We start from the raw sequence: 20,302 nt of genomic DNA on the forward strand, positions 1-20,302 counted from the left end.
CTCGAACCCTCCTGTGGACAAACTTTCCATCCCCTGAACTTTATTGCTCAGGGGGGCAGTTCTGGCACCAAGCCCCCTCCCACCCCCAGGAGTATGACCTGCAACCCTGTGCAAACAGCCTGCAGAGCACATGCCAGCTGGCCGGGTTGCAGGGCACAGATGGGTTCAGGAGTGTGGTCTAGATATAGTGGGGGCAACATGGTAGGGGACCAGATCAGCTCCCTATGAGCTGGGCTTCCTTCTGGGGCAGGGGCAGCTCTTGCTGCTGCATGCATCGTGGAAGGGTATGGGTGGCTTGTGCCCCCCAGATCTGTGCGGGGCGGGGTTGGCTGCCACTGTGGGCCTGGGCTGGGGCTTTGCCGGGCACTTCCCAGCAGGGGCTGGGCTGTGCTTGGGGCAGGCAGTGGGAGGGGAGCTATGGGGGGCTGCAGCTCCCCCAAAATTTGTTGTAGCTCCCCTAACCCCTCTCCCAGTGCTGACATCTGCCATGCCCCTAGCGAAGCCTGGACCAGCCCCCATCAGGAAGAGCTCAGTGCAGCCCAAGCCCCAGCTTGCAGCAGCAGCCTGCCTTTGCCCCACGCAGTGTCCTTCCAGGGTGCACACGGTGGCAGGAGCTGCCCACCCCGCCCCAGCTGGGCAGTGCCTGCTCCAGTCCCAGCCCCGCTCCCTCCTTCACCCTGCCGGCCCTGATTTGCCGCCCCCCCCCCCCCCCCCCCCTTCCACCACAACACTTACCTGTTGGACCTGGCTGCTCTCCAAGCTGTCGGGCTGTGCTGCAGCTGCGTGCATATGCAGAGCATTTATTGGCCACATTGGGCAAAAGAAGTTGATTTCTGATGCAATCAATTTTCTTTATATCGGTGCCGATCTGCTGTTGCACCTGTAACGAGGCCATAAGGCTTGCAGGGTACAATGCCATGCAACAGGAAGTGGTATAACCAGTAGCAGGAGAAATGCAGTCACTTTTGTTGTATCATTTAATATGAGTTCATTGCAGGTAAATCTCTCGCTAAAAAAGGAATAAATAAGTCGTGGTTTATTTGCAATATATCATACTAAGAAAAGGCTTTATTCCAGAATTCGCAGTGACCCAGCTGTTACAGTATGTGTATGTACTACTGCCCTCTGCACTTGAGCCATATGTCGCTAAGAGTAAACATATTTTCCTCTAGGGGTTTGTACTTGATTGTTTTAAGCAGCAGAAGAAATGCTAACTTTGAGTGACCACAGTGTGCAGTTCCTGACAGCTGGATAGCTTCTTGGCCATATCTCTGTTACATAGTGTTGTAATTTCCCTTTCTTGCTGTCTAGTCTATTTGTTAAGTAGTGCAGCAGCCTCTACTACAGTAGTATCCAGGATCCTTGCAGCCTTGACTATTAATATTCACAATATCCAGCCAGGGAGGTGCTGTTATTCCTGTTTTGCAGATCAGTATCTCTGGAGACTGGACCTGATGATCTCACAAGGTCCCTCCCAACCCTAAACTTCTGTGAATCTGTACCTCAATCCCCAAAGCCTGGTCTCCAATACAAAGCTTTGCCGTGCGGACAACTTTCTCCTTCCTCCCTGCCCCACTGTCGGGTGCGTCCAGCTATCTTGGCAAAACATGGCTCTTCTTGCTTGAGGTGGTGTCTGGCTAAGTTGTCAGGAAAAACCTCTTCTGCCACCATATACTATATTGGCACTTAGAGACTTTACTACCGTGACTTTGGCACCTCTGCAGAAGTATGGATTTCATTTTGTATCATCATCAAGGATTTCATCAAGTATGGGGCAGGCAGGTGCTTATGTGTGCTGGACTTCAGCAGATCAGACGAGAAAAAACATGGCAATTCTTAAAGCCTTCTCTGTGAAATGAGTTAGAGAGAAACTACTGAAATCTGTGCACGTTTGGCTTTTGGCATGTGTCGCGTGTTAAAATAAAACCTCTTGGCCTGCCAGTGTTCATGGGGGGAGATCTCAAAATAGTGAGTGTTTTCACACACTTCTACTATTTTTTGTTTGGCTTGGTTTTTGTTGCACTAAGTGAAATTTGTGGTTTTAAGTATTATTGTGTTGGTTTCGTTACGTCTGTTTATTGCAACAGATTGCTTTGTTTATTGCGACTAATTGCTTTCTCTTCCGAGGTCAAATGCTGTGGCTGACTGGCCTTCAGCCTTGGTTAATGGCTGTGATGGTGCTAGCCTGTGAGGCGGTTGGGAGATGTGCTCCGACTTGCTGCTTGTTGTCTGAAAAAGGAAAAGATGCCCAGGAACCAGAAAGATCAACTGTCAGATCTTTCATCTGAAGCTTCATTACACTCTTAACTATCACCTCACTGCATCTTGCCTTTTAATGCAGACGCCAGAAAGCAAATGCTAAATAAATGTAATGCAGTTCCTCCCAAGAAAAATCATGGTAACATCTAAATGAAATGCTATTGTTGATCTTACAAGACGGATCACTTGAGTAATGTTCTCTTGCTTTGGTGACATTTGTTTTGTTATAGAGCTTATCCTAAGAGATTCAAGCTACTGTGCCCAAGGAAAATTGGGGAATTGATTGCACTTCCTCCTCATTGGAGGAAGGGTCTCAGGAAATGAATTGTGACTTATTTTTCTGGTAGAGCAAGTGTGTGAGCTGTAGTTGAGAGCAGGACCCTGAAGGAACAGATAAGCTAACTAACAGATGCTTGCTTTCCTTTCCAGTCCAGCAATGGGAATCCTTCCATTGGCTTGAACAGAAGTTGGCTTGAATTCCTGCCTGGACCTGAAACTGGAAGAATTTAATACCCAGCCCTCCTAGACACACACATGAGTCATAGTTACAGATCAACCCCATGTTTCAATAGCAACTTGAATAGACATCATTGGAAGAGCTAGAGCCTAACGTGGGGAATTTTCACCCCATCTACTCTGAGAGCTGCTTTCCTTCTGCCGGCAGTCTGACCAGAGCACTCTTTCCAGTGGAAACAGTGATTGATTAAAGGGCTGAAATTCCAGAGAAGCCACTTGGCTTCTTGTTTGTGTGACATCATCTCAATTGGCTGCATAGAGCTAGGGGCATGGGGGGGAGAGGGGGTTATAGCCAGACAATGGGGGCCTGCCCCGATTGCATCTGCTCTGGCACATCCCTGTTGACTTTTTGGGGATTCTGGCTTAAAACAGCATAAGCGAGTGGAGTGCTATACCCTGTATTTAAGTAGAGGCATAGGTAGCAAGCTTGGGGTAGACTAACTTGTTAATGCCCCTTTCCCCATCCAGGCTGGCCAGCAGGCCTATAGCAGCTGCAGTGTAAGTTAGGGCAGGACTGCTGCCCCATATTGCATCCAGCACTACAATCTACTTCTCTAGTTCAGCACTGGACTTTGAACAGGCCTGGGCCTTTTACTATGGAGGAAGGTAGATATCGAAGCAAATCCTAAATGAGCCTGTCTTATCATGGCACACTTCATTCTGAAAAATAAATGCTGCCTTGTGTATCAAGAGATGTGGAAAGCAATACATATGGGAAATACTTTAAGGATTGGGAGTTTCAGACACTTTTTGGCACTAGTGCTTCGTATTTCTCTGTGCTTGAATGGATAGGTGTTAATGTTTTGTCTTGTTTTCAGGAGTTGTGGAGAGCTTATTTTAAATAGTGCTGTAAATATGTGTTTGCTCCAATGTGAAGCTGTCTGGAGCCTGCTGTGGTGCAGCGTTGGTGCACCAGTGTCTTCTGGAGAGCAGCTGGCAAGGAATGCGTGTGAACGCTCTTGACATCTCTACAGCCAGGTGTCTCTCTTGTTCGAGCTGGCGGCTGCTCCCTCTGTTTACCGAGCTTTTCTATTTATTGACTCGAGTAAATCCTGGCTTGATGGCAGAGCTGCTAAAGATCTGTTACAAAGTCAAGCTGCTAGATGTGGTAAATGTTCTTCTTGGCAGACGTCCTGAGCTATGTGAGAATATGGGGGGCGGGGGGTTGGAACAGAGAGTTATGCTGTTTAAACTGGAAAATTCCTTCAGAAGTCACTTGGATGAGTTTTGCCTAATGTTTCCAAAAAAACGCTGCAGGAAACAAGAACAGACTATGCAGATGGACAGTCTTGGTTTAATACGACTGAATGTGTGCATCCTCCGAATATTCTTGACTTCACCCTGCTCTGCTATATCACTTGCTGTGGTTTGAGCATTGGCAGACCTTTTCGTGGCACTGTTCATTCAGCTTTGCTTGACGATCAGGTTACCCATGTATTAGAAACCTATTTTACTCCAGCGCTGAAATAGAGCAGTTCAAACATATGGCCGCGGAAAGAGCAAGTTCAGTATGATGCAATGGAGACAGCGTTCTCACTTGCTCACATATGCACGCTGTATGTCTTCACGTGTTGGATCCTTTCTGTCGAGAGCAGAAAGAAGCGGTTTTAAAAGCAAAGCATGGTTTGCTAATGTCATAATAGATGGAAAACATTTGGCATGCCCCTGGTTCTGTAAGGCAGCCTTATTCTTTACTGAGGTGGCTTTGTTATTCGTATTGCAGCAGTGCCTGGAAGCCCTAGTTAAAGGATCAGAGCCCCAACCTGCTAGCTCTGTAGAAACATGGTATTAGGAGAAGGGGAGGGAGATCATGGCTGAGGGAAGGGGGAGAGCCAGTCTTTTTCTCAGAAGACCGGAGACAACAGATGGATAGTGGCATGCGGAGATGGGGGAAATGCGTGGAAACGGTGAGGTAAGATTGATCCATCAGCATAGTGCCAGTTCACCCATTTGTCATGGAAACGTCTGCCTCCTGCCTGCCCCTTTCCCAGGCTGAGTGCAGCGTATTGGCTGTTTGTCCTCAGCTTTGACTCTTTTTCCCCCTCCCCTGACGAGGGTACCATCCAAAGTGTGCGGGGTATTTTGAAGGGACTAATCGAAGCAGAAACCGTTTCGGAGTCAGAACTAGCTTTTGATCAGATATGGCAGAAATAAGCAAATGCAGAGGATGCTTGTAAATTAAGCTGAGCAGTTCATCTACATCTGCCCCCCTCTCTTTCTTAAAGTGGTTTCTGTATCGGTGTTGCAGTGCAGCCTCCGTAATGAGTGTGCCAGCTGTGGTGGGCGTTTGTAGTGAGCAAGGGCCGGAGAACAGCCAGTCCCGGGGTGACCTGCAGGACGACCTCTGGATTCCACATGGTTTGGACTTGTTATGTGTTTGCTAAAAGGCATTTCTGGCCCCCCTGGTCTCCCAGAAGAATTACAGCTTCTAGAAAGAGCTCTTCCATGGATATCAACTGTTTTTTAACCTGTTTATCCACTACCACTAGCCTAGCTGCTTGCCCACTGTGTGCATCAGGCCCCTTCTGTTTCATTTGTGTCCTGTGCTCTCGGGAGCTGCAAGTCTTGCCATGCGTCCCTGCTTCCAGAGGTGACATTACACCTGGGATCTGGAAGTCCTATGGACAGAACAAGGCTGGGAGCATGACTCTAAAGAATCAAACTGTTTTCACCTGCCGCTTTTTTTTTAGTCTCTGCTGCCAGTTGTCCCTAGCAAATGGCTTTATTTTAACCTCCCTGGCTGTCCTTTCCAAAAGAACATCGAGCAAAGCACTTAAGAAATATGACCTCGGTTATTTTGAGGATTTTTTGTTTGCTTGCAGGCAGGTAATTCAGTTTCACAAACCTTTGAGGTGGGGAGGAGGGAGAGGAATGTTTTAAGTATGTTTAAGACTAGGCTTTGGGCCATACTTGCTGAAAAGCTATATGGAAAGCATTGTGAAAAGATCCATTATTGTGGGCTTTAGTGTTTTGTACGTTGGTGACTTAAGATTAAAACTACTGAAATTACAGGCAGTGGGAGATGATTTTTAACAGTAGACTCTTCTTAGGTGGTTGTGTACAGCAAGTTGAACTCGGGTGTTTCTAGATCCTCTGTCAGCAGTAATTGTGATGAGGCCAAAGCTCAAACAGAATTCAGCTGCCTGCCTTGCAGCTTTTCATTTTTACTCCTGTTAGCACAGATCTGATACAGAAACTAATACCGGAATAACTGTGAATATGCCAAAAAGGCATATCTGCTGACAGGCGTTCTTACATAGTCACTTGTCTGAAATTCTCCCATAGTGTCTTTCACTCTCTAACGTCTCTAGAGAAACAGGTTAAATCGCCCCGGCAGGTGGAGCCTTGTAGTGGACTTTTCCCTTCCATTAACGTCAAATTTAAGCATAATAGAAAGTGACCCTGTAACTATGTAGTTTCAATAGGTTTTTAATTCAAGCAACGTGTCCTTCCCTTGGATGCTGCTGTAACTAATTATCACGATGTAGGAAGAACTGGAAGCAAAGGTGGTTTCAGGGCAGCGTGCCAGAATTATAGCTCTGCTGCATCCACGTTGAACTGGAGTGTCTGGGAGAAAGTGTTTGCTAAATGATTCAATGGGAAGCAGTGGAAGCGATGGGCTTTTTTGTAATGCCTGATTTCTGAGCTGTTGGAAGGACAGACTGAGTGCTGGGTATGTGACTGTATGCACCATGCTGCAACAAAATCCAGCTATGGCTGCCACGAAATCTCACTCCTGGCTTGTTAATGTTTGATTGGGTTTAACAAGCTGATCTCCATTAAAAAGGACCGAAGTGTTCTCTGCTGCCTTCCTCCGTTATTTCTCGTCTGTGGGTGTTACGCGCTCTTTGATAAATTCCTCACGACTGGGGGCAGCTGTGCTAGTTTTTCAACCGGGGGGAGTTAGAAATTGCTTAATTTTCTTACCCTTTTACTAGCTTGTCCTTTAAGTGGGTCTGAGATGGAGGCAGGTTGCATTCACAGTTTGTAGAGGTCAAAGACAGATGTTCAGAAGCTAAGGCTAGGGCTTGATCCTAAGGCTTGAGCTTCCAGGGCTTGATCCTATTCCAGTGAAGCCATGGCATTGTCTAGACTTTAATAGGAGCAGAACCCTAGTTTCAGGACAAGGCCATTTAAACTGCACCATCAGAATTGTTTGCTCCTTTTACACCAGAGCTACATTTGGTCCTAAACCCATTAAAGTCAAGAGACTCTTAAAAAAAATACTTGAATTAAAATGTTCTTCCTCTGTGCATTTTAGTATAATGGGATATGGGTGACAGCTGCAGTTTTTTCCCCTTTCTTGGAAAGATACGCCTTATGCCTAACTACCATTTTCTCTATGATTTTAAAGAAATGGACTTTGCTTCTATGCCAAGCGTTATCTCTGGCACTATAGTGTGAACCAGGCCTTCTGCAAGCCAGCGTAACATTCCTGTAGCATTTTTTCATGCTTGATGCCATATTGCATGTCGTTTTGAGAGCAGTCTTTAAAATCAACCAAGCAATTCTTTTCTTCACTGTTCAAATATAAATCCTTATTTCTAATCGAAATGGAATTTTAATTACTCTTTATTATGATGCTAACAAGTTTTATTTGCAAACAGTGCATCTGATTTTCACTCTTTCCACCCCCTTCCCAGAGTCTACGGATTGGAGCCTTTTTAATGATGAAGCCCTGGATGCTGTTGCTGCTGTTGACCTGCATTAGCTGCACATGGCCCACGCAAGCAGAGTTTTTCACCTCCATAGGTATGGAAGGAGTCTGTAAAATGAAATGATAAATTTGCAAAGTTGGAACATGTGTATCTCACATACACTGTAATGTGTGTGTAAATGTTTTTATAAGCGTCACATCAAAACTCAATTGAGCATCATCTACATCAGAGATAGATGGCTTGTTGCAAACCCCTAATGCAGTTGTGTGCACCATTGCAACATAATCTGATTAAACTACCTCACTGTGAACACCACAAGTGATGACCAAATGGGTACAATTTCTTTGCAGGCAGGGCCTGTCTACTGAATAGGAATACAAGAGAAAAAGATGCCCAGTTATCATCAACAATAATTGTGCACGCATTAGGCTTTGAGCACATCACTGCAGGTACTCTTGACGGTTTAGTGTTTAAAATACTACTAAAAAAAATAAAATAAAACCTCTTTATGTCCAAGAAGCTCTAGCAATGTAAGGGCCCTCTGAGGAAGGCTGTAGAACATAAGCAGTGGTGACTAAGTTCCCTTTCTAATTATTTCACATCAAATTTAGTGATTTGCATTAAAATTCAGTGGCATTTCTTGCTGTTTGCATTATGAATATTGGGAGCTCTAGCTGCTCACTAGGTCACATCCAATTAAAACCCCTTCCCATGTTCTGAAAGGTGGGGGACAGAATACAGTCTTCAGCTGTGCATGTTTACGAGCTCAGATTTGTTTTCTAGATGTTTCATAAACAGACAAATGGAAAAAAAAATCCACAGGCGAGATTGTTAATTGTATCTAGCAAGGCTGTGATCCTTGGATTAAATTGCAAGCAGATGAATGTTGTTTTCATCATGTATGATTAAAGTGGACCCTTTCTGCTATGGATGAATGGTTTCTCCTTCTGGCCCTTTCATGTGACCTGATTTAAAAATAAATCTTCTGCAGTAAAAACTGCACACAAAGCTGTCTTGCAGTGAATGTAAATTGTTACACAAGGCCAGTCAGGGAGAAGAGGAAAAATTAACATGTGCGGGTTTATCTCACTTTCACTTTAAAGGGACCTTTAATTTCAAACCCCCCCCCCCATTGTAGTGTATGGTTGACTGAAGCATTACATGGATAACAGTTGGAAATCTTGAATATGGTAAAACTGGATTCTGCTGGCGCTTTAGTTCCTTCTGCTGCAAAAGCCCTGTCTCGACAGACAAACCTCTGAATGCTGGTATAAGCATAGGCAGTTTTTAAAATCAGTCCCGAAGGAACCAAGACACAAAGCATTACTGAATTGCAGCTGGTGCCTGTTGGGTGTCTGAGCGCGAGAACCCACCCTCCTGTTTATATCAGCAGTTTTTTCAGGGACCCAGGGTAGTGTAGGGTGACATGTGGGTATCTTAAAAGTCCAGTTAGGCACCTAATATGTGGAATAAGATGTGGTCCCAGGTGGGTTATTTGTAACTAAACAATGACACGAAAGTCGGAAGAAAAGAAGTTGAGTCCCAACTAAAGCAGGTCACTCTGAGCTGCATTTAAAGGTATGCAATGAAAATGAATAGTGACTTATTCTTTGTCCTTTCCTGCTAGTTAGAAGTTTGTTCTTTGTGTTCACAGTTGCTGTGAATGTCCTTCTCTTATGTTTCCCTGTTTCTGAGCCTTGCTCGGGCAGGGAGCTGAGCTGAAAATAGAACACGCTGCTACATTTCACCTAGGAGGACTTCTTAATTATGTCTCAATAGTAATTATTACTTTGGAATACTGAAAATAAAATCTTCAGCTACGTTTGTCAATCTAATTGGATTCAGTGCTTAGTAGCCAAAAAGTAAGACCTTCTCAAGTATAAAATGCAAAAGAGGCTGCCAGTATACAAGTCTAACTTTCCATTAGGAGAGTCTTTGCATATCAGACTACCAACGTCAGACTGTAATTTTTCTGTATTTGGATTTTACAAGGTGTTTTCACAGTTACCCTGTGTAAGCCATATAATCGGGGGCTGTAGGCCTAACTGCCTGTGACATCAGTTGAGAAATGTGCGGTATGATCTAATCTGCATCCATGTGTAGAGTGGTTTCCATGGCAACAATTCTGACCGCTAACCACTCTGCCTGTAAAGATGCATTACATCAGATTTCTCTTAATTGGCTGCAGATGCAGGTACCAGTAACATTAAACACTGGAAGGCAAAAAAGGGGGCACAGCAAAGTTTCTTTGCAAGATATTAAAGCTGAGATTCCTTTAAAGCCACATGAAGGAATTGTACATCTCGTATGACTGAGAACTGGGGGCTCATCTCCTGGGCTTCTACTGCATTTACTCAAATATAAGATGACTCCCCCCCCAATAATTAGATTCTATGTGTAGAAAAATTACAAATTTGTTATAATGTTCCAGATATAGAATCTAAGTACTGGAGGGGGAGAATCCTGAATACTCCCTACCTGCTCCATCATTACAGCAGGGAAAGCGGTGGGTGGGGGGTCAGGCCCTCTGCCCCCACCCACTTCCTTCCCTTGAAGCCTTCCTGCTCCTCCCTGCCACCTGCACCCTCTCAGACTGGCAAAAGCAAGGACTTTGCGTCTTCCCCCTGCTCCCCCATCTGCCTCTTCCCCTCCTCCCTCTGCTTACAGTCAGACACTGCTCGGGCTGCTGTGTCCTGGAACATGGCACGTGGAAGCTCAGTCTTTGCCTGGCCATAAAGCAGCGTCGGCTCCGCTGTTTGGCCAGGCAGGGGAAGAAGTTTTCATGTGCTCTGTGCTCCAGAGAGACCCCAGCCTGAACTGGAGCCAAGCTGCACCTGACAGTAAGTGGGGTGGGGTGGGGTGGGGTGGGGGGAGCAGGTGGGGCTGAAGCTGCAGACGGGAAGTGGAGGTAGGAGCAGGAGGCTGCTGCGTGTTGGACTCTGGCTCTGAGCTGGGCTCAAGGGCCAGAGTCGTATGTGATGAGTGGCTGTTCTTCTCATGCTGTTTTGAGGGGTGGGAGCGGGAAGAGGCACCTCATCTTGTATTTGAGTAAATACTGTAAGTGTTAATACTTTCTAGTCTTTTACTAGCCCAAGAACATCTGGGAAGTTTCCCCTCTGGCTGTAGAAAAGATTGGTTCCTCGATGTAACTCTGTAGTAACATTTTGTCTGCTTCCATTTCAGGTCAAATGACTGACCTGGTTTATGCAGAGAAAGACTTGGTGCGATCTCTGAAGGAATATATTAAAGAGGAAGAGTCCAAGCTCTCTAAGATTAAAAGGTAAGAGAAAGGACTGTGCATCTATTTTACTTGGACTGTAAGTGCCTTCATCTCTGTCACAGGATCTGGTTTAGTATTTCCCCTGGTGCTAGGAAAAGCATGAAGTGGGAGCATAAAAAGTGGAGAACACAATGTGCCCTCCCTCTTCCCCCTGCTTCCCTTGAGGACAGTTAGGATGAGCGGGCTCCCTCTTGGGGCTCTCTTGACTACTGCTCTCTCGTAAGAATGGAGGAATAGACGAGAGAGTTCTGCTTCGCCCCCCCAAGTCAGCTGGTTAGAGCACTTCATCTTCAATGAAGACGTGGCCGCCGTTACCTGTTGTTCCTCTCTGCTGCTCTGCACCGATGTGCTTGACTTAAATGGCTTCTGTGTAGTCTACCTGAGCATTTCATGGAGTGCAGATAATAATAGTATGCTTGTTTGACCAGTGATTCAAAGCATCGTGAGCTCAATATTGCATTGACTTCCCGTGTGCTTCTGGTGGTAATCAAGGTGGTAATCTTAAAGAATCCAAAACATTAGCTAAGGCTAAGTACAGACAGTCAAAAAGCCCAAGGCTGAATTGATTCAGTGTTTGCAGGTTAGTCTAATTCGCATAGATTAAACCAATAAGCAAGTGAACGGACATTCACTTTTGATTCCAGTGGCCTAGGCCAGAAGCTGGAGGGCACTAGAGCACGCCACCCTGCTCAGCTGGGCAGATAGCTTTGGTTAAGGCTAACCTGTCTGCCCTGCAAGGGGGGTGAGGGGGAGTTGTGGGGGAGGTGCAATACTACATCCATCCAAGTTTATCTTGACCTGGTTTGGGCTATTTTTGAAAGCAGTTTATGTACTCTAAACTTCTGTTGTGTTACAGATTTGAACTGGTTTCCAATCATTCATACCAGTTCATGTGCAATTTCTGTCCATAGCCTAAGTGCCTAAATCCCCAAATCCTCTCCTTAGTATCTGACTAATGCTGGAGGCACCTAAATTCTTCTCTTTATGACCTGGGATTCCCTAGCATCTTCTGTTTTGTGCTGGTTTCATGCCCAGAACTAGACCTAGGCAGTTGTGAGCTTAGGATCCTTGTCTTTCTAAGTCCCATTTGAAATTAAAATAATTAGGCAAAGTGGTTTGCAAGTCTTCAGAAGGACCTAACATTGCAGGCATGCTTTAACCAGGTCTAACACATGCCAAAGGTGCTGAGTTCAACATTACACACAACAATCATGGCTACCTTCAATCAAACACGTGGCTGGAGGAGGTTTTTGTAGTGCTTGTCTATCGCATACCGTTCTGGAGTTTAGAGCCCTTGACTAAGAAGTGGGACAGTTGCATTCTAGCTCCTCCTAGCCTGTGGGGATTGAAACCCACATCTCCCACTTCCCAGAAAAATTCCCAAGCCATCAGGCGAGAGGCCGTCTTGGAGGGGGAGACACTCTCCATCCCTTCTGCTGAAATTGGGCCACAGAACAGCCAAAAGTGTAATATTCCTGGGTGCCAGGAAGAGAACAAGCACAAAGAAATATGACTGTAGTCTAATTAGTATTAGCACTTGGCTGGAAGGGGAGTTCAGGCTATTTCAGACTGCCATCAACTGAGATGTTTCTGCTGGCAGTCACTTTTCTGATGTCTCCAAAAGGCAGATTGTGGTTAAAAAGCACATTCATTCACCCAGGGGATTTGAGCATTAATGCATGCTTTGGATGATGCATGGATTACAACATCACAGATAGAGGGACAACACCCAGGTATCTCGGAAGGATTTAGGGTCAGACTGGATCAGAAGTGCTGTGCATCCATCACTGACACTCTGCAGTGCTTAGCAGTCCCAGCTGTTTTCTGTGGGTAATGAAACATTGCAAATGTTCTGCTGCTTATTTAAGTACCCAGGCAGGAGCCAATCTTTCATGAAATGTTAGTCCTTTAAGCAGTGGGGTGGAATCTCTCTCCATAAACCTTAAGATCCAGTGACTACAGTATCTCTTAAAGGGATGCTGCTGGGTCAGTTGAGGTTTTTGTCAGAACAAGCCTTTGCATAAATATCATCAGCAGAAACATCTGTCTGAATTGCAACAATTTTATTTTCAGTAGAAGTAATTTGGATTAATTTTAAAAGCCAGAACCTTTTTCCCCCACCTCGCCTAGTGTTAACTTAAATGTTGTAGCATCCTGCTAGTATATGACGAAGTGGAAATAAAAGCCAGATCTGCTACTTTTACTCGTGCAGTAGTTCTCTATTGCTCAGTCTCAATAGTTTCATTGGCATTGCTAGAAGGAAGCATGGCCCATGGCTAAAGGTGATAGCCTGCAACTCTGTTTCAGTGCCATGCCCTGCCACTAACCTCTTGTATGACTGACCAGACCATTTAGCCGATCTCTGTGGGACCCTTGGAAGAAATGTGCTTATCCTGGGTTCCCTCAGATCACGAGCAATGTGACACCTGGATTTTATTGGTATGATAAATGTACAATGAATTAAAGACTACTACTAATAGTCCCAATAGTTAATACTTGAAACAAATAATAGTTTCAATACTATTATTAGCCTTAGCACTGCTACTGCTAAGATACTGCTCAGTGAGTAATACTGAGGGTTTGATGCTTATTCTGTAGAGAATGAAGTAAATCTACCCTAGTTTCATTTTTATTATTTATGCTATTAAAATTGCGAGCTTGAAAAATGTTAAGGTAACTTTTTGTTGTGGTTAAAAATGAGGTTCAGGTTAAAAAATAATTTCTTTAAAGGTTTTATGAAGAAGTAGCTGTGTATTCTACTTCTGAGCCAGACTATTCGAATGTAAAGATGAACAGAGCCACTTATTGACCAATTGTTTATCTTGTTTTTGTTAGACCCATCATTTTTTCATGACCTACTTGACTTGGAGACTAAGATCACAAGTGGAAGCTGATGGACTGCTCTAAGTAAAGCCCTAGAGCAAAGTTTTTGTTTTTTTTTTTAACATTTCTATTTTGCCTTGACACAGTACTGACTTTCCACAGTGTATTGAAGAGAGGCAAAATTTTGGCACATGATTCTTATAAGAGCTAATATATTGGTGGACTTGAGGGAGACTACTATAGCCTTAGTAAAATGTCTGGCTAAAATAATAATTTGGATCATATGCCATGCAATGGCATATAAGGGCTCATCAGTAACACATTTTCTCTTTTGAAGCTATGAAGAAAAATTCATCCCCAGTGTCTGACATTATCCCCATTTAGCTATTGTCATTGGGAGCCTCTTTTATAACTTGAAAAAGTCAAAAGTCCAGGTTTCCCTCTGCTTTCATAGGGTTCCTGTAAGAAGCTAAAGAGATCTTAGAAAAACAGAGTGATTTTGAATTACTGAGTTGTAAATGAGTGACTGGTTCAGAATGATTATGCTGTAATCACCTTGCACTGTACCCATTTCATATGAAAGGGGTACTTGGGGCATCATCACAAATTAGATTCCTTTAAGATGGTAACACAGCACTAGTGTAGTTAAATTAGTTGTCACTGTCAGGGCGGCTAGGATCTGGAACCACCTTCCAAGGGAAGTGGTGCTCGCTTCTACCCTGGGGATCTTCAAAAGGAGGCTAGATGATCACCTAGCCGGGGTTGTCTGACCCCAGCACTCTTCCCTGCCCGTGGCAGGGGGTCGGACTTGGTGATCTGCTTAAGTCCCTTCCCACCCTACCAACTATGAAACTATTTCACTCGGGCAGAGTGAAAACTAGCCCTGTAGCTCTGCCTGTGTGTTAGATGTGAAATTAAAATGACTTGCACTTGTAAATCTGCTCACAGATTCAGGCATACTCCTTTTTTTTTCCAGCTGGGCTGAAAAAATGGAGGCAGTGACTAGCAAATCAACATCAGATCCAGAAGGGTATCTGGCACATCCAGTAAATGCATATAAGCTGGTGAAGCGCTTAAATACAGAGTGGCTGGAATTGGAGAATCTAGTTCTTCAGGACACAACAAATGGTAAGGCATTCAAGGCAAGAAAAAGCTTTTCTGTAATTGTTGTAGGACCATCTCTTCTTTTCCCCACTCGTACAGTGGAAGCTCAGATTCAGTCACGGTTTTGAATATTGTCACTAGAATTATGGAAAAACGTCTTGCTTTTTGGTTACCATTCCCCATTGGCCTTCATTCAACACCCAAAGAAATCCTGAGCTGGACCAGAAGCAGTTTCCCTAGTTTAGATTAGTTGTATTAGTTATGGGAGGCCTTTATGCTCTTTTGGAACATCAGGTGAAGAGCAGGATTGCGTTTTGAAAGGTCCAAATGTTAAGACGCTTGTCTTGTAAAGTATTGCTTGTCTTGAGAGTTGTGTTGTTAAGGCATAGATCTTGTTCCACTCAGTCTTCCCTATCTGCTTTTCTTCCTTATTTTCACACAAGCCCATGCATGTTTGGTCTTGGACTGTTTTGGCCTTTTAATAAGTGGATGGCAAAACTTCAGAATCGAGCCATGCTGCCCAGACTGTCTCTCCAGGGGTTTCTGATCATCTCCAGCACTAATAGTTGGTGGATCTTGCAGAGTTTGTGTTGATGACAACTATTTTAGTTTTTTATTCATGAGCCTATTGTAAAAAAAATCCTCCATATGCTAACCGTTTGCAGCATAGCCTTCGGAGAGCCTGCCTTGGATAGTTTCGCTTCCTCAAGCTTAAACACTTCCACTGCCAGTTTATTTTCATTGGACTTTCTGAAAGTAACAGAAGAAAAGGAGGAAATGTGTTTTTTCTCTGAACTGCACTGCCTGTTTTTTCTTTCCACTCAGTTTAGACTAAAGTTTAGATGCTTTGAAATCTTTTTTTGGTGAAGACTTTATCAAATGGTGGAATAGTCCCTCTGAAGAAAACATAATGCTAATCTTTTTGGGCAAACAATTAATTCTACTGTGTTTATATTTGTCATCTTAAAAACTTTCTTTGAAAACTGGTACTATTGTGCTTTGCTGTAATATTTAAAATGGCAGAGTTTTGTTTTTCTGTTTTTTAAAAGCGTTGAGGGATGCTTCAACCCATATATCTATTTGCATTTGACTTTATTCGGTCTGTTCTGTTAGTTAGTGCCTAAGAAAACAGGAACTAAAATGGCTCTGCTCTTATAACCTCACGACGTTGACCCAGCTCAGTTTTTTTTTGTACTAAGCAGAATCCACCTAGTCTCGTGGGTTAATTTCTGTAAGTAAAAGTACTTGCATTTCTTTGTTAAAGATGGGTCAAAGTGCAGTTTCAAACTGCGGTGTGGCCTGCCCTTACCCCAAGAGCGTAAGTGCTCAGTTTCTTTCCTTTGGAAATCTCACAGATCTGGTTAGGGCTGACCGTCTGTCTCGGACCATCTGAGGTTTTTCAAGCTTGTCTGTATTAGCTGGCACTCTGCATTCAGACTTGAAAGGCCTCTTGAAACCTGGCGGAGAAGGATTGCAGCAGTCTTGATGAGACACTGCCTTAACAGAAGTCAGGGGAGCTGTCAGATGTTTATGGTGGGGAGATGCATAGAGGATGCATGTATGAAAAGCAGTGTTTGGGCTACAATATGCATAGCTGTACTTTTGTTAATAGCTTAGTCTTTTCTCATAGTATGCAGTTTACGTTGGGATTTCTGGCATTTTTTTTAGCTTGAGTTTTAACTTTTTTATAAAACAAAACAATATATAGAAAACATTTCATGACTTGAGCCTGGCAAAAGAATGATTCGGTTGGTTGATACCTGTTGAGGAAAGATGCAAAACAGACCTGATGTTCATGGTCCTGAACCAGTCTGATTTTTTTTTTTTTTTAATCTGATTATTTGAATACTGGAACTAATTCATTCCTCCTTTTTTTTTTTTTTTTTTTAACTTAAGGCTTTATTGCAAACCTCACAATACAACGCCAGTTTTTCCCAACTGAGGAAGATGAGACAGGAGCTGCTAAGGCTCTAATGCGTCTACAGGACACATACAAGCTGGATCCTGAGACCATTTCTAAGGGAGTACTACCAGGTAACAGAGCAGTTCTCTCCTCTGCATATTCAGCTAGGTTAAAAAGGTGGTTGAAATCTTGGACCTTTTAAAAACTTCTACCAGTCTCCTGAGCAGTCCTATTATTGCACGTGATTTTAAAGATCTGAGAACCTAAGAGTTGTTTGAATTTTGGGGTTTTAATACTTTATGACTTAAGGGTTTTTCCTATTATCCTTAAGAATTGGCCATCCCATGTCCGGTGAAGGATGGGTAGCCATATGAAATCTTACAGTGTACCTGTAACTGAAAGGGTGGTGTGAAGTTCTGCTGCCATGAGGACCTTCTCAACAAAACTCTGTTAAAAGAGTCTTCAAAGTTCATTAAGTGGTTTGTCAACAAAAAGTGGAGGAAGTTCTCCAAAAAAATGACCAAGCCCTCCAAATATTACTTGAGTTCATAGAATGTATTATGAAAGTCTCCTCAGTAGGTTGGTATATGTCTAGTTTCTTATTGAAAATCATTTTGATTGCAAACTTCACTGCACTTTTACTGTTGCATTTTAGCCCTCTTAACTGGGAGCTCTGAAAGCGCTGTCAGACTTGTTGGAAGGGTGCTCCTAGCAGAGGTTTAACAATGAAGAACAGTCAGGCACCATTGACCTGGTTGATCTTCCCTGTAAACAGAAGCATCCAAGAAAAATGAGCTGGTTACAGTCCAGTAAACAGGTTCTCCCAGGTGGGCTGTAGCTAAGCAGCAAATATTTGATATGGGATTTGGAGGCACCCAAGGGATGTACCTGATGGAGGGGGCTGCATAAGAAATCTCTGGTAGGTATGTGTGAAAAATATGCAATGAGATGGCGAGGCAGGCAGAAGAAAATTGGGCTTCTTAGTGTCGTAAACATTTCAGATCCTCCAGTCGCACCCGTTTTCTCTAAGTAGCTTACACATGCGTTTATATTTTCCCAGAGCAGCAGTCTCCTTCAAGAACAAGAATTTTTCATCTGAATTTTTTTGGTTTTGGTAGTGTAGAAGCAATTGTGGCAATAGTGTAAGTATGTCTTCTTGCATAGATACAGCTCTGAGGACACAAGCTCCTTTAAGTGTTAGTTCAGGTTTGTTCGTGTGTAAGTTGCACAAGGTAAGGGTGAGTTGGGATTTTTGGCTTGTTTACTATTTTTTGCAGGGAGTCATTGCAGTAGGCACAATCTTTTAAAAAGTTACAAAAAAACAAAAGTGGTGATTTACAGTATTTGGAGTCCCAATTGCCTTAATTACAATTGTCACACAGCCAAGAACCACTAGCTCCTCATTGTACCGGTCACTATAGAGCAATAATACAGGAAGTTCCTTTTCTAGGGAGCTCCCACTGTGACAGTTTGGCTCAGCAGTTTGAGCATTCAGCAGGGATTTGGAAGATTTGCATTTTGACTCATGACAAGTCACACAGCCTCTTTTTGGCTTAGTTCCCTACCACGAGTAGCACTTCCTTAATGCATGAGGAAAGGGAAAGTGCAAGGGGAAAATGCACTGAATATTTTGGCATGTTCCTATTCCATGGTAACCAGGGTCATATGTATGTAGTAGGCCGAGGGCAAGATAAGATTTAGATTCCTGATTTTATGCTTAAGTCATTGACTTCCATGGAAGTTAATCTCGTGGAATTGTGGCCAATTATGGTCCTTCTCTCTCTAAGCTAAATGGATCTTATTGAGCAGGAGAGGGTCTGAAATCTCACCACTATCCACTGTCATGAGGTTTTCCAGATGATACATTCCATAGCTAACTTGCAGTCTGTTTCCAAGCAAGACAGCTTTTGACTCGAACATTTGAATAAAGGACTTAAAGCTTTATCTCTAATTTTAGGAACAAAGTACAGGTCTTCTTTGACAGTGGATGACTGCTTTGGCATGGGAAAAACAGCTTACAATGATGGAGACTACTATCACACAGTGCTGTGGATGCAGCAGGCTTTAAAACAGCATGAAGAAGGAGAGGAATCATCCATCACAAAAGCAGAGATCCTGGACTATCTCAGCTATGCCGTCTTTCAGCTCGGCGACTTGCGCAGGGCCATGGAACTCACCAGGCGTCTCGTTTCTCTTGGTAAGAAGAACAAATGATCCTTTTTTTTTTTTTTTTAAAGCCAGAGCATACTGTAGGGGGCAATGCCAAAAACATCTGCATCCCATAAGCATGAGGGTTGACGACCAGAATATCTTGCCATGGGACCTGCAATAAATGCTTACACTGGATCGGCAGTTTATTGTGCTGAACACCTTCCATACGTATCCCACAATCCATCCAAAGTTTACCCAAAATAACAAACTTGTGTGTGTTGTCCCTGCATGAGGTTTGTTGTTTGCATGATAGCAAAGCTTGGGTTTGAACATGAAGGGGAAGGTCTCTGATCACCAGGGATCCTGGCTTTCTCTGGTAAAACATCAGGAATTCTTTTCTTTTTTTTTTCTTTACCCCAAATCCATGATTAAAATGAAAGCCCCTGGCCCTGCTCCTGCCCCTCACTTCTCCCACAACCCCCAGCCCTGTGGAGGGGGCCCCCAGCTGCTAGGGCTACAAGGCCTGGGACCCAGGTCCACAGCCCCCGCCTCTTGCAGGAGGCAGTGGCTGCTACAGCGGAGCGGAGCCCAGTTTCACCTCTTGGCTGCCCACTGCGGTCTTGAGGGCAGGGGGGGATGCTTGGTGCTGCAAGAACGGCAGAGCTGCGCAGGAAGCTGCCTGTTGCTGTGAGCTCCACGCTGCCCTGGTGAGGCGTCCCCTGCCTGTGTGGCTGCAGCAGGGGTGGCAGCACAGGGTTGCATGCAGGGGATGCGGGCAGCGCGGAGCTCACAGTGGCAGGTAGCTTTCTGCATGGCTCCGCTGTTCCCTGCAGCGCCGAGTCACGCACACTGGGCTGCGGAGGCCCTGGGGGAGGGCAGCAGGGTGGGGAGTACAAGCCTGAAGCAAGCAACATGCAGGCCCTGCCCCATGCACACATCTGGGGGGTATGGGTCCCTGCTGCCTCCCCTGGGAGTGCAGGCAGCAGCTGGAGCTCTGCCCACCTGCAGCGAGCTCATCCCAAAACTGCAGATCTGCAGGTTTCTCCAGTAAAATGAGAAATCTGCATTTGCCTCTAGTAAAAAGGTGAAATCCACGGTTTATTCAGTTTCCCACAGAAAAATGGAAGATCCGGATCCCTGCTGATCACTTGCCTAGGTGCTGTTTTCTCCTGCAAACCTCTTGCCTTCCTCACTCCTTTTTGCCACCAATATTTATAGGATGGGAAGCTTGCCCACTTGAATGAACTGGGTTTAGTTTAGGCCTGGGCAAACTGCCTAATGCTTCTAGTCAAGCTGCAAGTCAAGGTTGTGACAAGGTTGCGAGGTATGGAAAATGAAATTTTTGAGGTGAGTGCACCCTAAAGTTGGTCATCGGCATGCAGTGCCCCAGGTTGCATCATAATCTATCCTAAAATGACTTCCTTCAGGAGCCGCCTGTGGGTAGTTTGGCCACTTCTGATCTAGTTCATGCCTTTTTTTAAGTGCCTTCAAGTTGTAGCAGTTGTACTTCCACTGCTTTCTCACTTGGTTGGAGAATGAGCTGTAGGTGAAGTGCAGTGGGAAGGAATGGTGGTTATACTTAGCCACATATTACATCAAATGTTCTTT

At 44.4% G+C, this 20,302-nt stretch overlaps 1 protein-coding gene across 4 annotated transcripts in view; it reads left to right on the forward strand.

The window, feature by feature from the left end:
• The window catches only part of P4HA2 (prolyl 4-hydroxylase subunit alpha 2), a 47,102-nt gene that overhangs the window by 5,769 nt on the left and 21,031 nt on the right, over positions 1-20,302 (forward strand). For 2 of the 4 annotated variants that reach the window (XM_019478548.1, XM_019478547.1), the window contains exons 1-6: positions 3,821-3,883; positions 7,419-7,527; positions 10,617-10,713; positions 14,513-14,664; positions 16,537-16,674; positions 18,501-18,740. In XM_019478548.1, coding sequence (XP_019334093.1) covers positions 3,836-3,883; positions 7,419-7,527; positions 10,617-10,713; positions 14,513-14,664; positions 16,537-16,674; positions 18,501-18,740 — 784 coding nt within the window. In that variant the 5' untranslated portion in view covers positions 3,821-3,835. Of the gene's footprint in view, positions 1-3,820; positions 3,884-7,418; positions 7,528-10,616; positions 10,714-14,512; positions 14,665-16,536; positions 16,675-18,500; positions 18,741-20,302 lie in introns of those variants that run through there. The other 2 variants (XM_014597660.3, XM_019478550.2) reach the window with 1 other exon arrangement.

Source organism: Alligator mississippiensis, chromosome 9 (genome assembly GCF_030867095.1).
Source record: "Alligator mississippiensis isolate rAllMis1 chromosome 9, rAllMis1, whole genome shotgun sequence".
NCBI classification, from domain to species: Eukaryota; Metazoa; Chordata; order Crocodylia; family Alligatoridae; genus Alligator; species Alligator mississippiensis.